The 17,013-nt window shown below is 51.8% G+C and overlaps 2 protein-coding genes across 2 annotated transcripts in view; one reads left to right on the plus strand and one right to left on the minus strand.

Moving 5' to 3' along the window:
• Nucleotides 1–9,580: 9,580 nt before the first annotated feature.
• Nucleotides 9,581–14,933, minus strand: NDUFB1 (NADH:ubiquinone oxidoreductase subunit B1; the record flags this gene model as incomplete). The annotated part of the gene is made up of 2 exons (XM_082242769.1): nucleotides 14,843–14,933; nucleotides 9,581–9,726 (listed from the first exon to the last, which is right to left on the minus strand). The coding sequence occupies exons 1-2, from the start codon at nucleotides 14,916–14,918 to the stop codon at nucleotides 9,581–9,583; spliced, it is 222 nt and encodes a 73-aa protein (XP_082098895.1). The 5' UTR covers nucleotides 14,919–14,933.
• A 372-nt stretch (nucleotides 14,934–15,305) lies between these two features.
• Nucleotides 15,306–17,013, plus strand: part of CPSF2 (cleavage and polyadenylation specific factor 2) — a 35,973-nt gene continuing 34,265 nt past the window's right edge. The window contains exon 1 of the mRNA XM_082242874.1: nucleotides 15,306–15,410. The gene's annotated coding sequence lies outside the window, so the exon portion shown is untranslated. The remainder of the gene's footprint in view (nucleotides 15,411–17,013) is intronic.

Genomic DNA, 17,013 nt, shown 5'->3' on the forward strand with positions numbered 1-17,013 from the left:
GCCTGAAGAGCTCAGAGACAGAATTGTGGCAAGGCACAGATCTGGCCAAGGTTACAAAAAGATTTCTGCTGCACTTAAGGTTCCTAAGAGCACAGTGGCCTCCATAATCCTCAAATGGAAGACGTTTGGGACGACCAGAACCCTTCCTAGAGCTGGCCGTCCGGCCAAACTGAGCTATCGGGGGAGAAGAGCCTTGGTGAGAGAGGTAAAGAAGAACCCAAAGATCACTCTGGCTGAGCTCCAGAGATGCAGTCAGGAGATGGGAGAAAGTTGTAGAAAGTCAACCATCACTGCAGCCCTCCACCAGTCGGGGCTTTATGGCAGAGTGGCCCGACGGAAGCCTCTCCTCAGTGTAAGACACATGAAAGCCTGCATGGAGTTTGCTAAAAAAAACACCTGAAGGACTCCAAGATGGTGAGAAATAAGATTCTCTGGTCTGATGAGACCAAAATAGAACTTTTTGGCCTTAATTCTAAGCGGTATGTGTGGAGAAAACCAGGCACTGCTCATCACCTGTCCAATACAGTCCCAACAGTGAAGCATGGTGGTGGCAGCATCATGCTGTGGGGGTGTTTTTCAGCTGCAGGGACAGGACGACTGGTTGCAATCAAGGGAAAGATGAATGTGGCCAAGTACAGAGATATCCTGGACAAAAACCTTCTCCAGAGTGCTCTGGACCTCAGACTGGGCTGAAGGTTTACCTTCCAACAAGACAATGACCCTAAGCACACAGCTAAAATAACGAAGGAGTGGCTTCACAACAACTCCGTGACTGTTCTTGAATGGCCCAGCCAGAGCCCTGACTTAAACCCAATTGAGCATCTCTGGAGAGACCTAAAAATGGCTGTCCACCAACGTTTACCATCCAACCTGACAGAACTGGAGAGGATCTGCAAGGAGGAATGGCAGAGGATCCCCAAATCCAGGTGTGAAAGACTTGTTGCATCTTTCCCAAAAAGACTCCTGGCTGTATTAGATCAAAAGGGGGCTTCTACTAAATACTGAGCAAAGGGTCTGAATACTTAGGACCATGTGATATTTCAGTTTTTCTTTTTTAATAAATCTGCAACAATGTCAACAATTCTGTGTTTTTCTGTCAGTATGGGGTGCTATGTGTACATTCATGAGGAAGAAGAATGAACTTAAATGATTTTAGCAAATGGCTGCAATATAACAAAGAGTGAAAAATTTAAGGGGGTCTGAATACTTTCCGTACCCATTGTATACTACAAGTGTATGTTACATTTCTGTCTAGCAATTCATATGGATGCCTGGTTGGTAGCTAGCTGTTTCTAATTTTGGTGGTTTCTACTCCCACCTTCCTGAGAGATTCAACCCAAGTCATACGACTTCTGGATGATGTGGTGTGGAGGGATGGTTATCTGCTGGCCACCGCAGATGTTGCCTCCCTCTACACCATCATCTCTCATGACCACGGACACCAGGCTGTTTCTTCTTTCTTACAGAGAGACCCACTACTCATCCCTGCTCAAAGGGACTGGATCCCTGAACTCCTCTCCTTTGCCATGACGCATAACTACTTCTGGTTTGGGGGTTCTTATTACCTCCAGACCAGGGGTGTTGCAATGGGTGCCAAGTTCGCCCCCAGCATGGCGAACTTGTTCATGGCAAAGTGGGAGGAGGATTTCATCTTCAAGGAACAGAGGGATGAGTTAGTGATGTGGAAAAGGTACATCGATGATGTCCTGCTAATATGGAACGGCACCGTCGAATCTCTATCCCGGTTCTTTGAGGAGCTGAACAATAATGTCTTTGGAATACGCTTGCAACGTGAAGCAAGCGAATCCAATATTAATTTCCTCAATCTCAACATCTCTGTGAAAAACAACGTACTGGTGACTACTACATACTTTAAGGCCACTGATCGCAATGGCTTCATTGGCACCGATAGCTTTCACCATCCTTCGTCGGTACCAAAGAGCCAGTTCATTAGAGTTCGTAGGAACTGTACTCGTATGGACGACTATCTACAGCAGTCACAAGATCTGAAAAGTAGGTTCCTTGACAAAGGATACTCTGATTCGGAACTTGAACAGGTGATCCAGGAAGTGGCCGGCTTAGATAGAGCTAGTATGTTGCAGGAGCCCAGGGAAAAGAAAGAGTCAAACACAGGGTTTGTAACTTCTTTCGTGACCTCGTACACTCAACAGTTTCGGGACATCAAAAAGATCTTTTCCCAACACTGGAAAGTATTGAGGAACGATAGGGTTCTGGCCCCCGTCATCGGGGAACATCCAACTGTGGTTTTCAGAGGGGCTCCTCCTTTGAGACTTAGGGTGGCGCCCAATATTGTGGATCCCCCTTCTAGAATCACCCACCTTTTTCCTGAAATAAAGGGATTTTTCCCTTACAGATGGTGTGTGGTCTGTAGGACGAACGCCATCAAAGACAGGAAGGTCTTGTCCTTTTGCTCTAAAACAACGCATAAGAGCTACCCTATCGATAAATTCATTACATGTTCGACGGAGAACGTGGTCTACATATTGGAGTGCCCTTTCGGGTATCAATACATGGGTAGGACCACGCGTGCCATGAGGATTAGGGTTAATGAGCATTTGGGCAATATTGGCCGGGGTTTTCCCAAACATTCTGGTTCTAGGCACTATTTAGAGTGCCACCATAAGAAATCAGCGGGCACCAAAATAATTGCCATAGATAAGTTTACCCCACACTGGAGAGGTAGTAACGTGAGAAGAGAGATTTCACGTTTAGAGACCAGATGGATATTTGATCTCAAGTGCTATACCCCCTTTGGTCTCAACGTTGACTGGGATGTCAACTGTTTCATTAATAACAGTTGAGGACTAGGTTGACATCCCATTCCTCTTGTGTCATGGCTCTTCTCTCGGTGTTGGAGTACATTTTTGGTTGGGGATCCTTTATCAAGCTTTTTTAGCATTCAGGACGTTTTATATTTTCATTGAGTGTTTCATTGTCAATATTATAACACTAAGCTGCATACATTTGTTGAGTATAATCATCTTTGACATGTATTATAATCTAAATTACTGCTTTTGTTGGTTTATGCTGGCGATCACTGATCCCATTCTCATGGGGGGTGGAACAGCATAGGACAACACGTGCTATGGGGTGTTTTATTCTTGTTTTTATTTTATAAATTATGAGGTTTTTTATTCATGTGTATGTATTTTTGTACCTCATTTTATACATTATTAATGCTCTTATGTTTTAAATTTACTATGTGGCCATTGGTATATTTTTAGCTGAACGTGTGCCAATTTGATGGTCGGCTAGGCGCGAGTTGGGGAGGCGGTGTGCAACTGGAGCGGCATCTTCAAGTTTGCCCCTGGTGGCCGGGAGGATAATGCTCTGGTTGTTTCTGCCCGATTGGCTTCCCCTGGTCGACTCTCATTGTGGGCGGAAGTGCCTTACGGCGCTACCGATAGTAAACAGGAAGTGCGTCATCGCGCACGCTGCAACCGGAAATGCGTCATCACGTATCAGAAGCGGAGGCGCGTGATTGCGCCTCGAGCAACAATGGACATTATTTAAGAGCGTGCTGCACATGGGGGGCTTCGCCTTTGACAACGCCTTAGCAGGACGAAACGCGTCAGCCACGCCAGCCCCCATGCAGACACGCTTACAGCCGCGGCCATCATCTTTACTTTATACATGCCTGTATCAAGCAGCTAACATGTGAGTGCTTTTACCATTTTTTTACCAATAAACCTGTACATACTTCACTATGTGCGCCCCCATTTGTATTCTTGGAGGAACACCAATGTCTTTCACCTGGGGTATATGAAGCTGACCGAGCCCATGGTCCTGTCTGGATATCCCGTGGAGGAAGATTTGGTGCGTTTGTTCCTGGTGATCATTTACACCTCATGCCTGGTGGACCTTCCTTAACAGGGGGTCTAAGTTTCTGGTAGGGAGACAACCATTTATTTCTTTGCACGTGGTGACCGTCAGGAGCTTTTTTGCACGATTGGTGTTGGAAAATACGAGCATATCTTTCTACACCTGAATTATCTTCCTCAGACGGACTTTATGGACTCTGTTCTATTTCCTTTATCCATACGTCACTTTGCCTGTAGGGGGCTGACTGCTGCAGTATATAGTCGTTCGGCGGTCGGCAAGTGGTTAACAAACATGCATCATTGGATGTACTGCAATTGAAGACAAAAAGATCAAGGTTTATAGTGACATTCAGAGACATGCAAAAATCCGGAATATTGCTGCACTCCTTGGTAACTTTATTAACCACTTAAGCCCCGGAGGATTTGGCTGCTAAACGACCAGGGGGTATTTTGCGATTCGGCACTGCGTGACTTTAACGGACAATTGCGCGGTCGTGCGACGCTGTACCTAAACAAATTTGACGTCCTTTTTTTCCCACAAACAGTGCTTTGTTTTGGTGGTATTTGATCACCTGTGTGCTTTTTACTTTTTGCGCTATAAACAAAAAAAAAAAGAGCGTAAATTTTGCAAAAATAACAATATTTTTCACATTTTTTTTATATGAAATTCCCCCCCAAAAAAATGTAAAAATCAAAATTTTTTTAACATTTTCGGCCAATTTGTTTTATGCTTGGTAAAAAAAAAAAAAAATATCGCAAAAAGCGTATTTTTATTGGTTTGCGCAAAAGTTATCGCGTTTACTAACAAAGGGAAAGATTTTTGTCATTTTTGTTGTTTTTTTTTTTAACGCGTAATGGCGGCGATCTGCGATTTTTTTTGCGGTACTGTGACATTGGGGCGGACAGATCGGACCCTTGACTGACATTTTTGACACTTTTGGGGTTACCAGTGACATTTCTACAGTAATCAGTGCTATACATATGCACTGTTACTGTAAAAATACACTGGTAGCGAAGCGGTTAACTTTATTTGAGAGGGAGGGGCTGTGTGTGTCCCTAGGGGCGTGATTCTTACTGTGATTGGCTGTGACTTGAGGTGTAAGGACACTGATCAACGGTTCTACATAGTGCGGGGGGGGGTTGGGGGGTCCGTGACCGAGCGGGAGCGCGCGCTCGCTCCCCAGACCCTCCCAGGCTAGTGACGTTAATTAACGTCACTTTGCCTGTGAGGGGCTGACTGCCGCAGTAAATATACTGTGAGCAGTCGGCAAGCGGTTAAAGTATTAAAATCACATCATAAGTATGACAAGAACCTAAAAGGTAACGCGTTTCACGCCAAAGTCAGCGCTTACTCAAAGGAGATTTAAGTAAGCGCTGACTTTAGCACAAAACACCTTACCTTTTATGTTCCTGTCATAACTCTGATGTGATTTTAATACTTCAATAAAGAAGTTACCAAGAAGTGCAGCAATATTCCGGATTTTTGCATCTCTCTGATCTCACTGATGAGCTGTGCAGCACCCTGGGGGTTCCTGTTCACAACGCGTGAGAGTCGGTCACTCAGAGCGGCATTTCTTTGGCTTTAGTGCTGCTTCCCATTAGTGTGATCACAGAGATCGCATGTAATACGGGGCGCACTGCTCCTAAAATTACATGCGATCTCATGTGCGGTGCAAATTTCAGCCATACAGTTTGTACGGCTGAATTCGCACCGCAATCGCACTAAAACACGCACAGGACCTTTTTTTTATCCACAGCAGAATCGGATCGCATGGTGGTTCATACTAGTGCAATCTGATTCTGTGCGAACTTGCAGATCGCACTGCGATATGCGATCTGATCTGGGGGTGTCGTTAAAGTGGTTGTAAACCCAAAAACGTAAAAAAAAAAAACCTGCAAGACAAAAGGCATAATGAGCTAGTATGCATCGCATACTAGCTCATTATGTATTACTTACCTTAGAACGAAGCCCCGACACGGACCCACGGACATCGCTGCGGGCGCTGCCATGATCCCTCGCCGTCTCTTCTGGGTTCGGCGGCTCCGGCGCTGTGATTGGCCGGAGCCGCGATGAAGTCACATTTTCCGGCAAGCAAAACTGAAGGTCCCCCCGGACCTTCAGAACGCATGTGCCGCAAATATCTCCTAAACCGTGCCGGTTTAGGAGATATTAATTGTACCTACAGGTAAGCCTTATTATAGGCTTACCTGTAGGTAAAAGTGTAAAAAAGCGGGATACTACCGCTTTAACTTTTAATTGACACCCCCTGCGTATCGCATATGGCAGTGTGAACTGCCAGGGGTGCGGATGCGATGCGGGAACACGCTGTATATTCGCAGCATTCCCGCATCGCACAAATGTGAACCGGCGCTTACTGTTCATAGTGACATCACAATTGTTAAATATTTTACTTTATTTATTTTTTTAATTATTTACCATCTTATAGACTTTTCAGCAGGAAATAAAAACTGAAGAAATTACAATTCAAATCATATTTATTATATATAAGAGATAAGAGCTGGTTCCATATTACACACTTTATACAGGAAAATCGCACATTGGGCTGCACTGTAGACCTTCACAGACGTCCATCTCTCTGTTCATCTCTATGACTCTTTTGTTGGCTCAAGCTCCCTTCAGAGAGAAAAAAATAAAACACTGTTATCAATTGTAAATCATTTTTTTTTTTATATCAAACTAACAACTATATAAAAAAAAAAAAGTTTTATAGTGATGTATTTATTTTCCTTCAAGCACAAAGCACATATTTGCTTTGAAGTGGTTGCAACCCCTCTAAAACTTACCCGAGTCCCATCTTGATCCAGCAATGTTGCACGAGAGACTCGGCTGTCTTGACTCTCCCTCGTTGGCTGAGACAGCTGAACACAGAAGGTCTCTTGCTTGGCAAAGACACCATTTACAGTACGCTTTGCAATTCTTTTCAATAAATGCAGCTAAGTGGTCTCTGATTGGATGAGGTGGAGGAGCAGAGCAGTGATGTCACAATCTCCACCTCATCCAATCAGAGAATGTCTGGTATTTATTGGGTAAAAAATACACGGCGTTCTCTGAATGGCGCCCATGCTGAGTGGTTACTACGCAGCAAGGCACTTGCACAGCATAGGACCCCAGAAGACAGGGAGGATCACTGTAGTAGTGATGACTACTACAGCAATTCTCTGCTTCCACAGGGATCAGCCAGGTATGATAGATTTATTACTTCACTGGTCCAAGCTAAACCAATGTACTGCAACTATGCAAAAAAGCTGTACCTGGAATCAGAATTTTATCTTTAAAGATCAGATGTACTGGAACTGGAAAGAGTCCAGAGAAGGGCAACTAAGCCAATTAGGGGATTGGAGGACCGAAGTTATGAAGAGCGTTTACAATCGCTCGATTTATTCTCCCTAGAGAAGAGACGCCTGAGAGGGGACACGATAGCAATTTATGAATACCTCAACAGTGATCTCAGCATTGAAAAAAAAAAACTACTCAGTCGCAAGGAGTGCAAGAGAACACGAGGCCATTCAATGCGATTAGAGGAGAAGAGATTTAACCTCAGGCTACGCAAGGGTTTTTTTTTTTTTTTTACAGTAAGGGCTACAAGATTGTGGGATTCTCTACCACAAATGGAGGTAACTGCGGGGGGGGGGGGGGGGGGGAGTATGGCTAATTTTCAAAGACTCTTGGACATACATCTCCAAGATCAAAACATTCAGGGGTATGGGAAATTAATTCGTCCACACACACCTACACTGGTTTAACTGGATGGACTGTTGTCTTTATTCAACCTCAACTACTATGTAATAAGCACAATGGTGGGGGAAAAAGTGAGGGAAAAGGGGGGGGGGGGACTATGAAACAATGAATGTAAAGTGTTTTCTGATTGTATAAAGTGGAGAAGCAGGGCAGTGATGTCACATCCCTCATCCATTCATAGAGAAGATGCAAAGTGTTCTCTGAATGGCGCCTGTGCTGAGCAAGCGATCTCCTGTGTTCATTGAGCAGCAGGGCGGCCACTCAGCATGGGCCCTGGAATCTATTGGCAATCACTGTAGTAGCAGTGCCTACTACAGCAATTTCCACCTTCCAATGGAATTATTTTTCAAGCAGAATTTTGTGGCAATTTGAAGTGAAACTTCAGCCAGAAAATGAAGTCTTGCTAGATTACTTCAGGCCGGCCCCTTTTTGCAGGTATAGCTATGTAAAACATATATAATTTTTTTTAATATATATATATATATATATATATATATATATATATATATATATATATATATATATATATATATATATATATATATATATATATATATATATATATATATATATATATATATATATATATATATATATATACACACATACATACATACATAAAGGCCTACACTGTTTAAAATCCAGTAATTCACTGTCTCACCCTGCTCTGCACATGCTCAGTTGCTCTTTATTTTTTGGCACCGTGTAAAGTTTGTAGAGGCCGATCTGCTGACAGCCTTAAAGGGGAACTAAACCTGCCTATCCTTTACTGCCAAGGAAGCTGCTTCTGCTTGATCTGAAACTGCCATTTGGCGATTATAATTTTTTATTTTTCATACATCTTAATATATATATATACACACACACACACATACATACATACACACATATATATATTACATACACACACACACATAATATATATATATATACACACACACACACACACACACACACAATATATATATATATATATATACACACACACACACACACATACACATATATATATATATATATATATATATATATATATATATATATATATATATTTTTTTTTTTTCTTTTTTTTATAGGTTATTTACTTTTCATATATTGGAGTAAACTCATTTATATGATTTTATAGAAATGTTTATAGCCTTAATGAATTTTATGAGTGGTCATTCATGGTACTAAATATAGAAAAATATATTTTATTGTTCAGGTTGGACCCTTAACCACTTGCCGACCGCTCACGTTGACCGTACTGCGGCAAAGTGGTTAGTTATCGTCCAGCGACGTAGACCTACGTCGCTGGACTCCTCCCCTAACGGGCGGCGCACGAGCACCGCCGGAGGTTCGCTCCCGCTGTATTCAGTCACAACGGGAGTCGGGCCAAGGGAGGAGCGGCGGTGATCACCGCTGCTCTTCCCCGATCGTCGGGGAATCGAGTGTGGAGATCCGCCCGCTTGTGTAAACAGAGTGGGCGGATCTCCTAAGTGACAAGGAGTGACATATTGCAGTGTTCAGCATAGCTCAACATGCGATCTGTCCCTGTGTCACACAATCCCCTCCCCCCACACACGTCAGTAAGCACCAGGCATGCATTAACCCCTTGATCACCAATAAAAGTTAACCCCTTCCCTGCCAGTGTCATTTTTACAGTAACAGTGCATATTTATAGCACTGATTACTGTAGTAATGTCACTGGTCCCCCCAAAAGTGTCAGTCAGGGGTCCGATCTGTCCGCCGCTATGTCGCAGTCCCGCAAAAAAAAAAAAAAAAAAGGCAGATTGCCGCCATTACCAGTTAAAAAAACACAGTGCCACAAGTTACTGACCAGATGAGCAAGATGTCACTCCCTCGCTGATGGAGATAAAACATATTTCTCCAGCGAGCGAAGAGCAGCCTCACCTCACTCGTCCAACGAATGAGGAGTCAACCACACCGAGGAGACAGAAAGCAGGGAAAGTAGTAAAACGATCGGAGGAAAAGTCACTCACCCTTGGAAAAGTTTGCTTTTATGTCTGAAGGTGGACAGCTTCTCTGTATTCCTCCTATCAAAGTACCAGCCAATCAGCATTCCAGCCGGCAGGAAGGAGAAGGTCCAGAATTCCCGGACAAAGGTCACAAAGTTCATGATACCTGAGAGAGAGAGAAGAGGAAATGTTAGGGGTGACCTGAAGATTGAGGTGCAGTTTATGTTATCTCCTTTGTCTCCCCGAGATACTGAGAGTCTTATGTCTGTCAATGTAGGAGGTCCCACCCTCTACTGGAGATCTCTCCAGACATGGCCTCCCTGCTCCCAGTACTCCGCCCCCCCCCCCTGGCCTCCCTGCTCCCAGTACTCCGCCCCCCCCCCCCCCCCCCGCTCGCTGCTCCCAGTACTCCCCCCCCTGGAATCCCCGCTCGCTGCTCCCAGTACTCCCCCCCCTGGAATCCCCGCTCGCTGCTCCCAGTACTCCTCCCGGCCTCCACACTCGCTGCTCCCAGTACTCCTCCCGGCCTCCACACTCGCTGCTCCCAGTACTCCCCCAGCCTCCACACTCGTTGCTCCCAGTACTCCCCCAGCCTCCACACTCGCTGCTCCCAGTACTCCCCCCGGCCTCCACGCTCACTGCTCCCAGTACTCCCCCCTGGCCTCCCCGCTCGCAGTACTCCCCCCAGCCTCCCCACTTACTGCTCCCAGTACTCCCTCCCCGCTCGCTGCTCCCAGTACTCCCCCCTGGCCTCCCCGCTCACAGTACTCCCCCCAGCCTCCCCACTCACTGCTCCCAGTACTCCCTCCCCGCTCGCTGCTCCCAGTACTCCCCCCGGCCTCCACACTCGCTGCTCCCAGTACTCCCCCCGGCCTCCACACTCGCTGCTCCCAGTACTCCCCCCGGCCTCCCCGCTCGCTGCTCCCAGTACTCCCCCCGGCCTCCCCGCTCGCTGCTCCCAGTACTCCCCCCGGCCTCCCCGCTCGCTGCTCCCAGTACTCCCCCCGGCCTCCACGCTCGCTGCTCCCAGTACTCCCCCCGGCCTCCACACTCGCTGCTCCCAGTACTCCCCCCGGCCTCCACACTCGCTGCTCCCAGTACTCCCCCCGGCCTCCACACTCGCTGCTCACAGTACTCCCCCCGGGCCTCCCCGCTTGCTGCTCCCAGTACTCCCCCCGGCCTCCACACTCACTGCTCCCAGTACTCCCCCCGGCCTCCACACTTGCTGCTCCCAGTACTTCCCTCTGGCCTCCCCACCTTCTGCTCCCAGTACTGCCCCCCGGCCTCCACGCTCACTGCTCCCAGTACTCCCCCCCTGCCTCCCCACTTGCTGCTCCCAGTACTCCCCCCGGCCTCCACACTCGCTGCTCCCAGTACTGCCCCCGGCCTCCCCAGTCACTGCTCCCAGTACTCCCCCGGCCTCCACACTCGCTGCTCCCAGTACTTCCCTCTGGCCTCCCCACCTTCTGCTCCCAGTACTGCCCCCCGGCCTCCACGCTCACTGCTCCCAGTACTCCCCCCCTGCCTCCCCACTTGCTGCTCCCAGTACTCCCCCCGGCCTCCACACTCGCTGCTCCCAGTACTGCCCCCGGCCTCCCCAGTCACTGCTCCCAGTACTCCCCCGGCCTCCACACTCGCTGCTCCCAGTACTTCCCTCTGGCCTCCCCACCTTCTGCTCCCAGTACTGCCCCCCGGCCTCCACGCTCACTGCTCCCAGTACTCCCCCCCTGCCTCCCCACTTGCTGCTCCCAGTACTCCCCCCGGCCTCCACACTCGCTGCTCCCAGTACTGCCCCCGGCCTCCCCAGTCACTGCTCCCAGTACTCCCCCGGCCTCCACACTCGCTGCTCCCAGTACTCCCCCCGGCCTCCACACTCGCTGCTCCCAGTACTCCCCCCCGGCCTCCACACTCGCTGCTCCCAGTACTCCCCCCGGCCTCCACGCTCACTGCTCCCAGTACTCCCCCGGCCTCCACGCTCACTGCTCCCAGTACTCCCCCGGCCTCCACACTCACTGCTCCCAGTACTCCCCCCGGCCTCCACACTCGCTGCTCCCAGTACTCCCCCCGGCCTCCACACTCGCTGCTCCCAGTACTCCCCCCGGCCTCCCCGCTCGCTGCTCCCAGTACTCCCCCCGGCCTCCACGCTCGCTGCTCCCAGTACTCCCCCCGGCCTCCACACTCGCTGCTCCCAGTACTCCCCCCGACCTCCACACTCGCTGCTCCCAGTACTCCCCCCGGCCTCCACACTCGCTGCTCACAGTACTCCCCCCGGGCCTCCCCGCTTGCTGCTCCCAGTACTCCCCCCGGCCTCCACACTCACTGCTCCCAGTACTCCCCCCGGCCTCCACACTTGCTGCTCCCAGTACTTCCCTCTGGCCTCCCCACCTTCTGCTCCCAGTACTGCCCCCCGGCCTCCACGCTCACTGCTCCCAGTACTCCCCCCCTGCCTCCCCACTTGCTGCTCCCAGTACTCCCCCCGGCCTCCACACTCGCTGCTCCCAGTACTCCCCCCGGCCTCCACACTCGCTGCTCCCAGTACTCCCCCCGGCCTCCACACTTGCTGCTCCCAGTACTTCCCTCTGGCCTCCCCACCTTCTGCTCCCAGTACTGCCCCCCGGCCTCCACGCTCACTGCTCCCAGTACTCCCCCCCTGCCTCCCCACTTGCTGCTCCCAGTACTCCCCCCGGCCTCCACACTCGCTGCTCCCAGTACTGCCCCCGGCCTCCCCAGTCACTGCTCCCAGTACTCCCCCGGCCTCCACACTCGCTGCTCCCAGTACTTCCCTCTGGCCTCCCCACCTTCTGCTCCCAGTACTGCCCCCCGGCCTCCACGCTCACTGCTCCCAGTACTCCCCCCCTGCCTCCCCACTTGCTGCTCCCAGTACTCCCCCCGGCCTCCACACTCGCTGCTCCCAGTACTGCCCCCGGCCTCCCCAGTCACTGCTCCCAGTACTCCCCCGGCCTCCACACTCGCTGCTCCCAGTACTTCCCTCTGGCCTCCCCACCTTCTGCTCCCAGTACTGCCCCCCGGCCTCCACGCTCACTGCTCCTAGTACTCCCCCCCTGCCTCCCCACTTGCTGCTCCCAGTACTCCCCCCGGCCTCCACACTCGCTGCTCCCAGTACTGCCCCCGGCCTCCCCAGTCACTGCTCCCAGTACTCCCCCGGCCTCCACACTCGCTGCTCCCAGTACTCCCCCCGGCCTCCACACTCGCTGCTCCCAGTACTCCCCCCGGCCTCCACACTCGCTGCTCCCAGTACTCCCCCCGGCCTCCACGCTCACTGCTCCCAGTACTCCCCCGGCCTCCACGCTCACTGCTCCCAGTACTCCCCCGGCCTCCACACTCACTGCTCCCAGTACTCCCCCCGGCCTCCACACTCGCTGCTCCCAGTACTCCCCCCGGCCTCCACACTCGCTGCTCCCAGTACTCCCCCCGGCCTCCCCGCTCGCTGCTCCCAGTACTCCCCCCGGCCTCCACGCTCGCTGCTCCCAGTACTCCCCCCGGCCTCCACACTCGCTGCTCCCAGTACTCCCCCCGGCCTCCACACTCGCTGCTCCCAGTACTCCCCCCGGCCTCCACACTCGCTGCTCACAGTACTCCCCCCGGGCCTCCCCGCTTGCTGCTCCCAGTACTCCCCCCGGCCTCCACACTCACTGCTCCCAGTACTCCCCCCGGCCTCCACACTTGCTGCTCCCAGTACTTCCCTCTGGCCTCCCCACCTTCTGCTCCCAGTACTGCCCCCCGGCCTCCACGCTCACTGCTCCCAGTACTCCCCCCCTGCCTCCCCACTTGCTGCTCCCAGTACTCCCCCCGGCCTCCACACTCGCTGCTCCCAGTACTCCCCCCGGCCTCCACACTCGCTGCTCCCAGTACTCCCCCCGGCCTCCACACTTGCTGCTCCCAGTACTTCCCTCTGGCCTCCCCACCTTCTGCTCCCAGTACTGCCCCCCGGCCTCCACGCTCACTGCTCCCAGTACTCCCCCCCTGCCTCCCCACTTGCTGCTCCCAGTACTCCCCCCGGCCTCCACACTCGCTGCTCCCAGTACTGCCCCCGGCCTCCCCAGTCACTGCTCCCAGTACTCCCCCGGCCTCCACACTCGCTGCTCCCAGTACTTCCCTCTGGCCTCCCCACCTTCTGCTCCCAGTACTGCCCCCCGGCCTCCACGCTCACTGCTCCCAGTACTCCCCCCCTGCCTCCCCACTTGCTGCTCCCAGTACTCCCCCCGGCCTCCACACTCGCTGCTCCCAGTACTGCCCCCGGCCTCCCCAGTCACTGCTCCCAGTACTCCCCCGGCCTCCACACTCGCTGCTCCCAGTACTTCCCTCTGGCCTCCCCACCTTCTGCTCCCAGTACTGCCCCCCGGCCTCCACGCTCACTGCTCCCAGTACTCCCCCCCTGCCTCCCCACTTGCTGCTCCCAGTACTCCCCCCGGCCTCCACACTCGCTGCTCCCAGTACTGCCCCCGGCCTCCCCAGTCACTGCTCCCAGTACTCCCCCGGCCTCCACACTCGCTGCTCCCAGTACTTCCCTCTGGCCTCCCCACCTTCTGCTCCCAGTACTGCCCCCCGGCCTCCACGCTCACTGCTCCCAGTACTCCCCCCCTGCCTCCCCACTTGCTGCTCCCAGTACTCCCCCCGGCCTCCACACTCGCTGCTCCCAGTACTGCCCCCGGCCTCCCCAGTCACTGCTCCCAGTACTCCCCCGGCCTCCACACTCGCTGCTCCCAGTACTCCCCCCGGCCTCCACACTCGCTGCTCCCAGTACTCCCCCCGGCCTCCACACTCGCTGCTCCCAGTACTCCCCCCGGCCTCCACGCTCACTGCTCCCAGTACTCCCCCGGCCTCCACACTCACTGCTCCCAGTACTCCCCCCGGCCTCCACACTCGCTGCTCCCAGTACTCCCCCCGGCCTCCACACTCGCTGCTCCCAGTACTCCCCCCGGCCTCCACGCTCACTGCTCCCAGTACTCCCCCGGCCTCCACGCTCACTGCTCCCAGTACTCCCCCGGCCTCCACACTCACTGCTCCCAGTACTCCCCCCGGCCTCCCCGCTCGCTGCTCCCAGTACTCCTCCTGGCCTCCCCGCTCGCAGTACTCCCCCCGGCCTCCCCAGTCACTGCTCCCAGTATGCTCCACAACCTTCCCAGTCCCAGCATGCCTGTATTAGACACTGGAAGAGTCCACTGTACACACGGCTGGGAGGATATAAAATATAACCCCCTCATATACCTGTGGGTCTCGGTGCCAGGCACTCGGCTGTCAGAACACACAGCGCCCCTCACCGGAGAACAGTCCAATGTGTGCTGTAGGTCTACAGAGGACACTGGAAGAGTCCACTCTGCTATTTAGGGGGGTCATATCAGAAAATAACCCCTCTTTCTTGATAATACTGAGGTAACACTACTGGCCCTCCAGAATGCAGCTGATACTGGTGACACATTACCCGCACACAGCTGGCCAAAGTGGTGTAGTGACCACTACAACGAAGAAATAACCCCACTCTCCGGCGAACAGTTGGACGCGCCCTCTACCCCGGAAGAGATATTGGACGATACCATTCCGCCATTGTGGTAGGGGGGGAGTAAAATCAGAATACAGATTCCTGAGAAAGCCTTGCCGGGTTTTTCCTGGGTGTTGTTGTAGAGAAGACGGTACAGTGCCGGTACACAGCTGGCAGGGTCGGTCTAGACCGCCTCTGTCCTAGATATCAGCCGCCTCCCCCCCCTCACATTTGAACGGTGCCGGTCAGTTTCCGGTCCTGCGCAGGACGGATAGTAGAGCGGATGGAGGGTCGGTGAAGCCGGTGTATGGGGTGAGCGGGGAGCGCTGAGGGCCGGAGTGCTGTGTCAGGTAACCGGCTAAGGGCTCACCATGCGGGTTCTGTCTGTGGAAGACCGAAAATAAGTGGTTGTTACCCATAGCAACCGGCAGGAGTTGCTATAAAAACCTCCACATCTGGGACAAGGCCGCTGTTGCCCAGGGCAACCAATTTAAAGGGGGCCCTGTCATGCTGATTATTCAGCTTCACCTGAAATGACAAGTTCTGGCTTCCTGCTGGTTGTGGGGGGGTCAGAGGAGCAGCCAGGCAGCCAGCATTTTCACTGGGAGGTCAGCGATGGAATAAAGGAGGCGCCCAGTAGATTTATTTCTGCATTTGTCCCCCGATTTTATGTTTCGATCACCTGGGGGCCCATTCACACCTTCCCAGTGTGCGCCCTACCACAGCGTGCGTTGCCATGGTTATGCGCTATCAAAAATGACACATGTTGTTTTTTTTTTTGGGGGGGGGGGGGGGGGATGGTGTCATTCTGTGTTGTGCTCTATGAGTGACTTGTACCAGGTGTGGGAGTTGATTTGGGTTGGTACTAGGGTTACTGTTTCTGTAAATGTGTCACACCTCCTCCTGTGGCATTTCTGTCTTGCAGCATGCCAAAGAGTGATGGCTTCCTGCAATACTACAGAGTAGGGATCGACCGATTATCGGGGGGGCGCGATATGCACTTTCCCCGATATATCGGAATCGGCCTCGGAGGTTACCGATATTTCAGAAAGTGGAGTGATCCCTGCAGCTAGAGGCATCACCCCGGTAACGATGTCCAAAGCCAACGGTTGGCTGTCTTGTAATGACAACAGATGCGGCTGAGAAGCCGCTCGGCTGTCATTACAAGGAGCGGGAGGGGACGTCCCCTCCCACCGCCTTCTGCGGCTCGCCCGGGTCTCCCATCCCACCGAGAGACCCGGCCTGCACGGCCGCCGAAGACCCGATCGGGCTAAAACCCGGAAGTGATGTCATGACATCACTTTTTGGTACTGGCGCCAGATTATTAATGACAGCATTCAGAACAGCCAAACTTGGAGTTTTGAATGCTTTTAAGTGCAGAGGAGGGGTTTGGGGTCTTTTAGACCCCCAGATCCTTCCACCACAGTACCTGTTGTGTGCTAAAAGTAAAAAAATATATATATTTTTTTAAATGTAGGAAAATATCAGCTAATATTGGCCGATACCGATATGCATTGGCCAAAATATCGGTAATGAAAAAACAATATTGGTCAATCACTACTACAGAGGAAGGGCTGTGGGGGGTTATAATGAAGGCGTTTCCTTCATATGTTACATAGTTACATAGTTAGTGAGGTTGAAAAAAGACCTCAGTCCATCCAGTTCAACCTATGATGTGTGTTTGCTTTTAACCGTACATTGTATACCCCTGTATGTTGTACATTGTATACCCCTGTATGTTGTACATTGTATACCCCTGTATGTTGTACATTGTATACCCCTGTATGTTGTACATTGTATACCCCTGTATGTTGTACATTGTATACCCCTGTATGTTGTACATTGTATACCCCTGTATGTTGTACATTGTATACCCCTGTATGTTGTACATTGTATACCCCTGTATGTTGTACATTGTATACCCCTGTATGTTGTACATTGTATACCCCTGTA

Source organism: Pelophylax lessonae (assembly GCF_965119305.1).
Source record: "Pelophylax lessonae genome assembly, chromosome: 13".
Taxonomy (NCBI): Eukaryota; Metazoa; Chordata; class Amphibia; order Anura; family Ranidae; genus Pelophylax; species Pelophylax lessonae.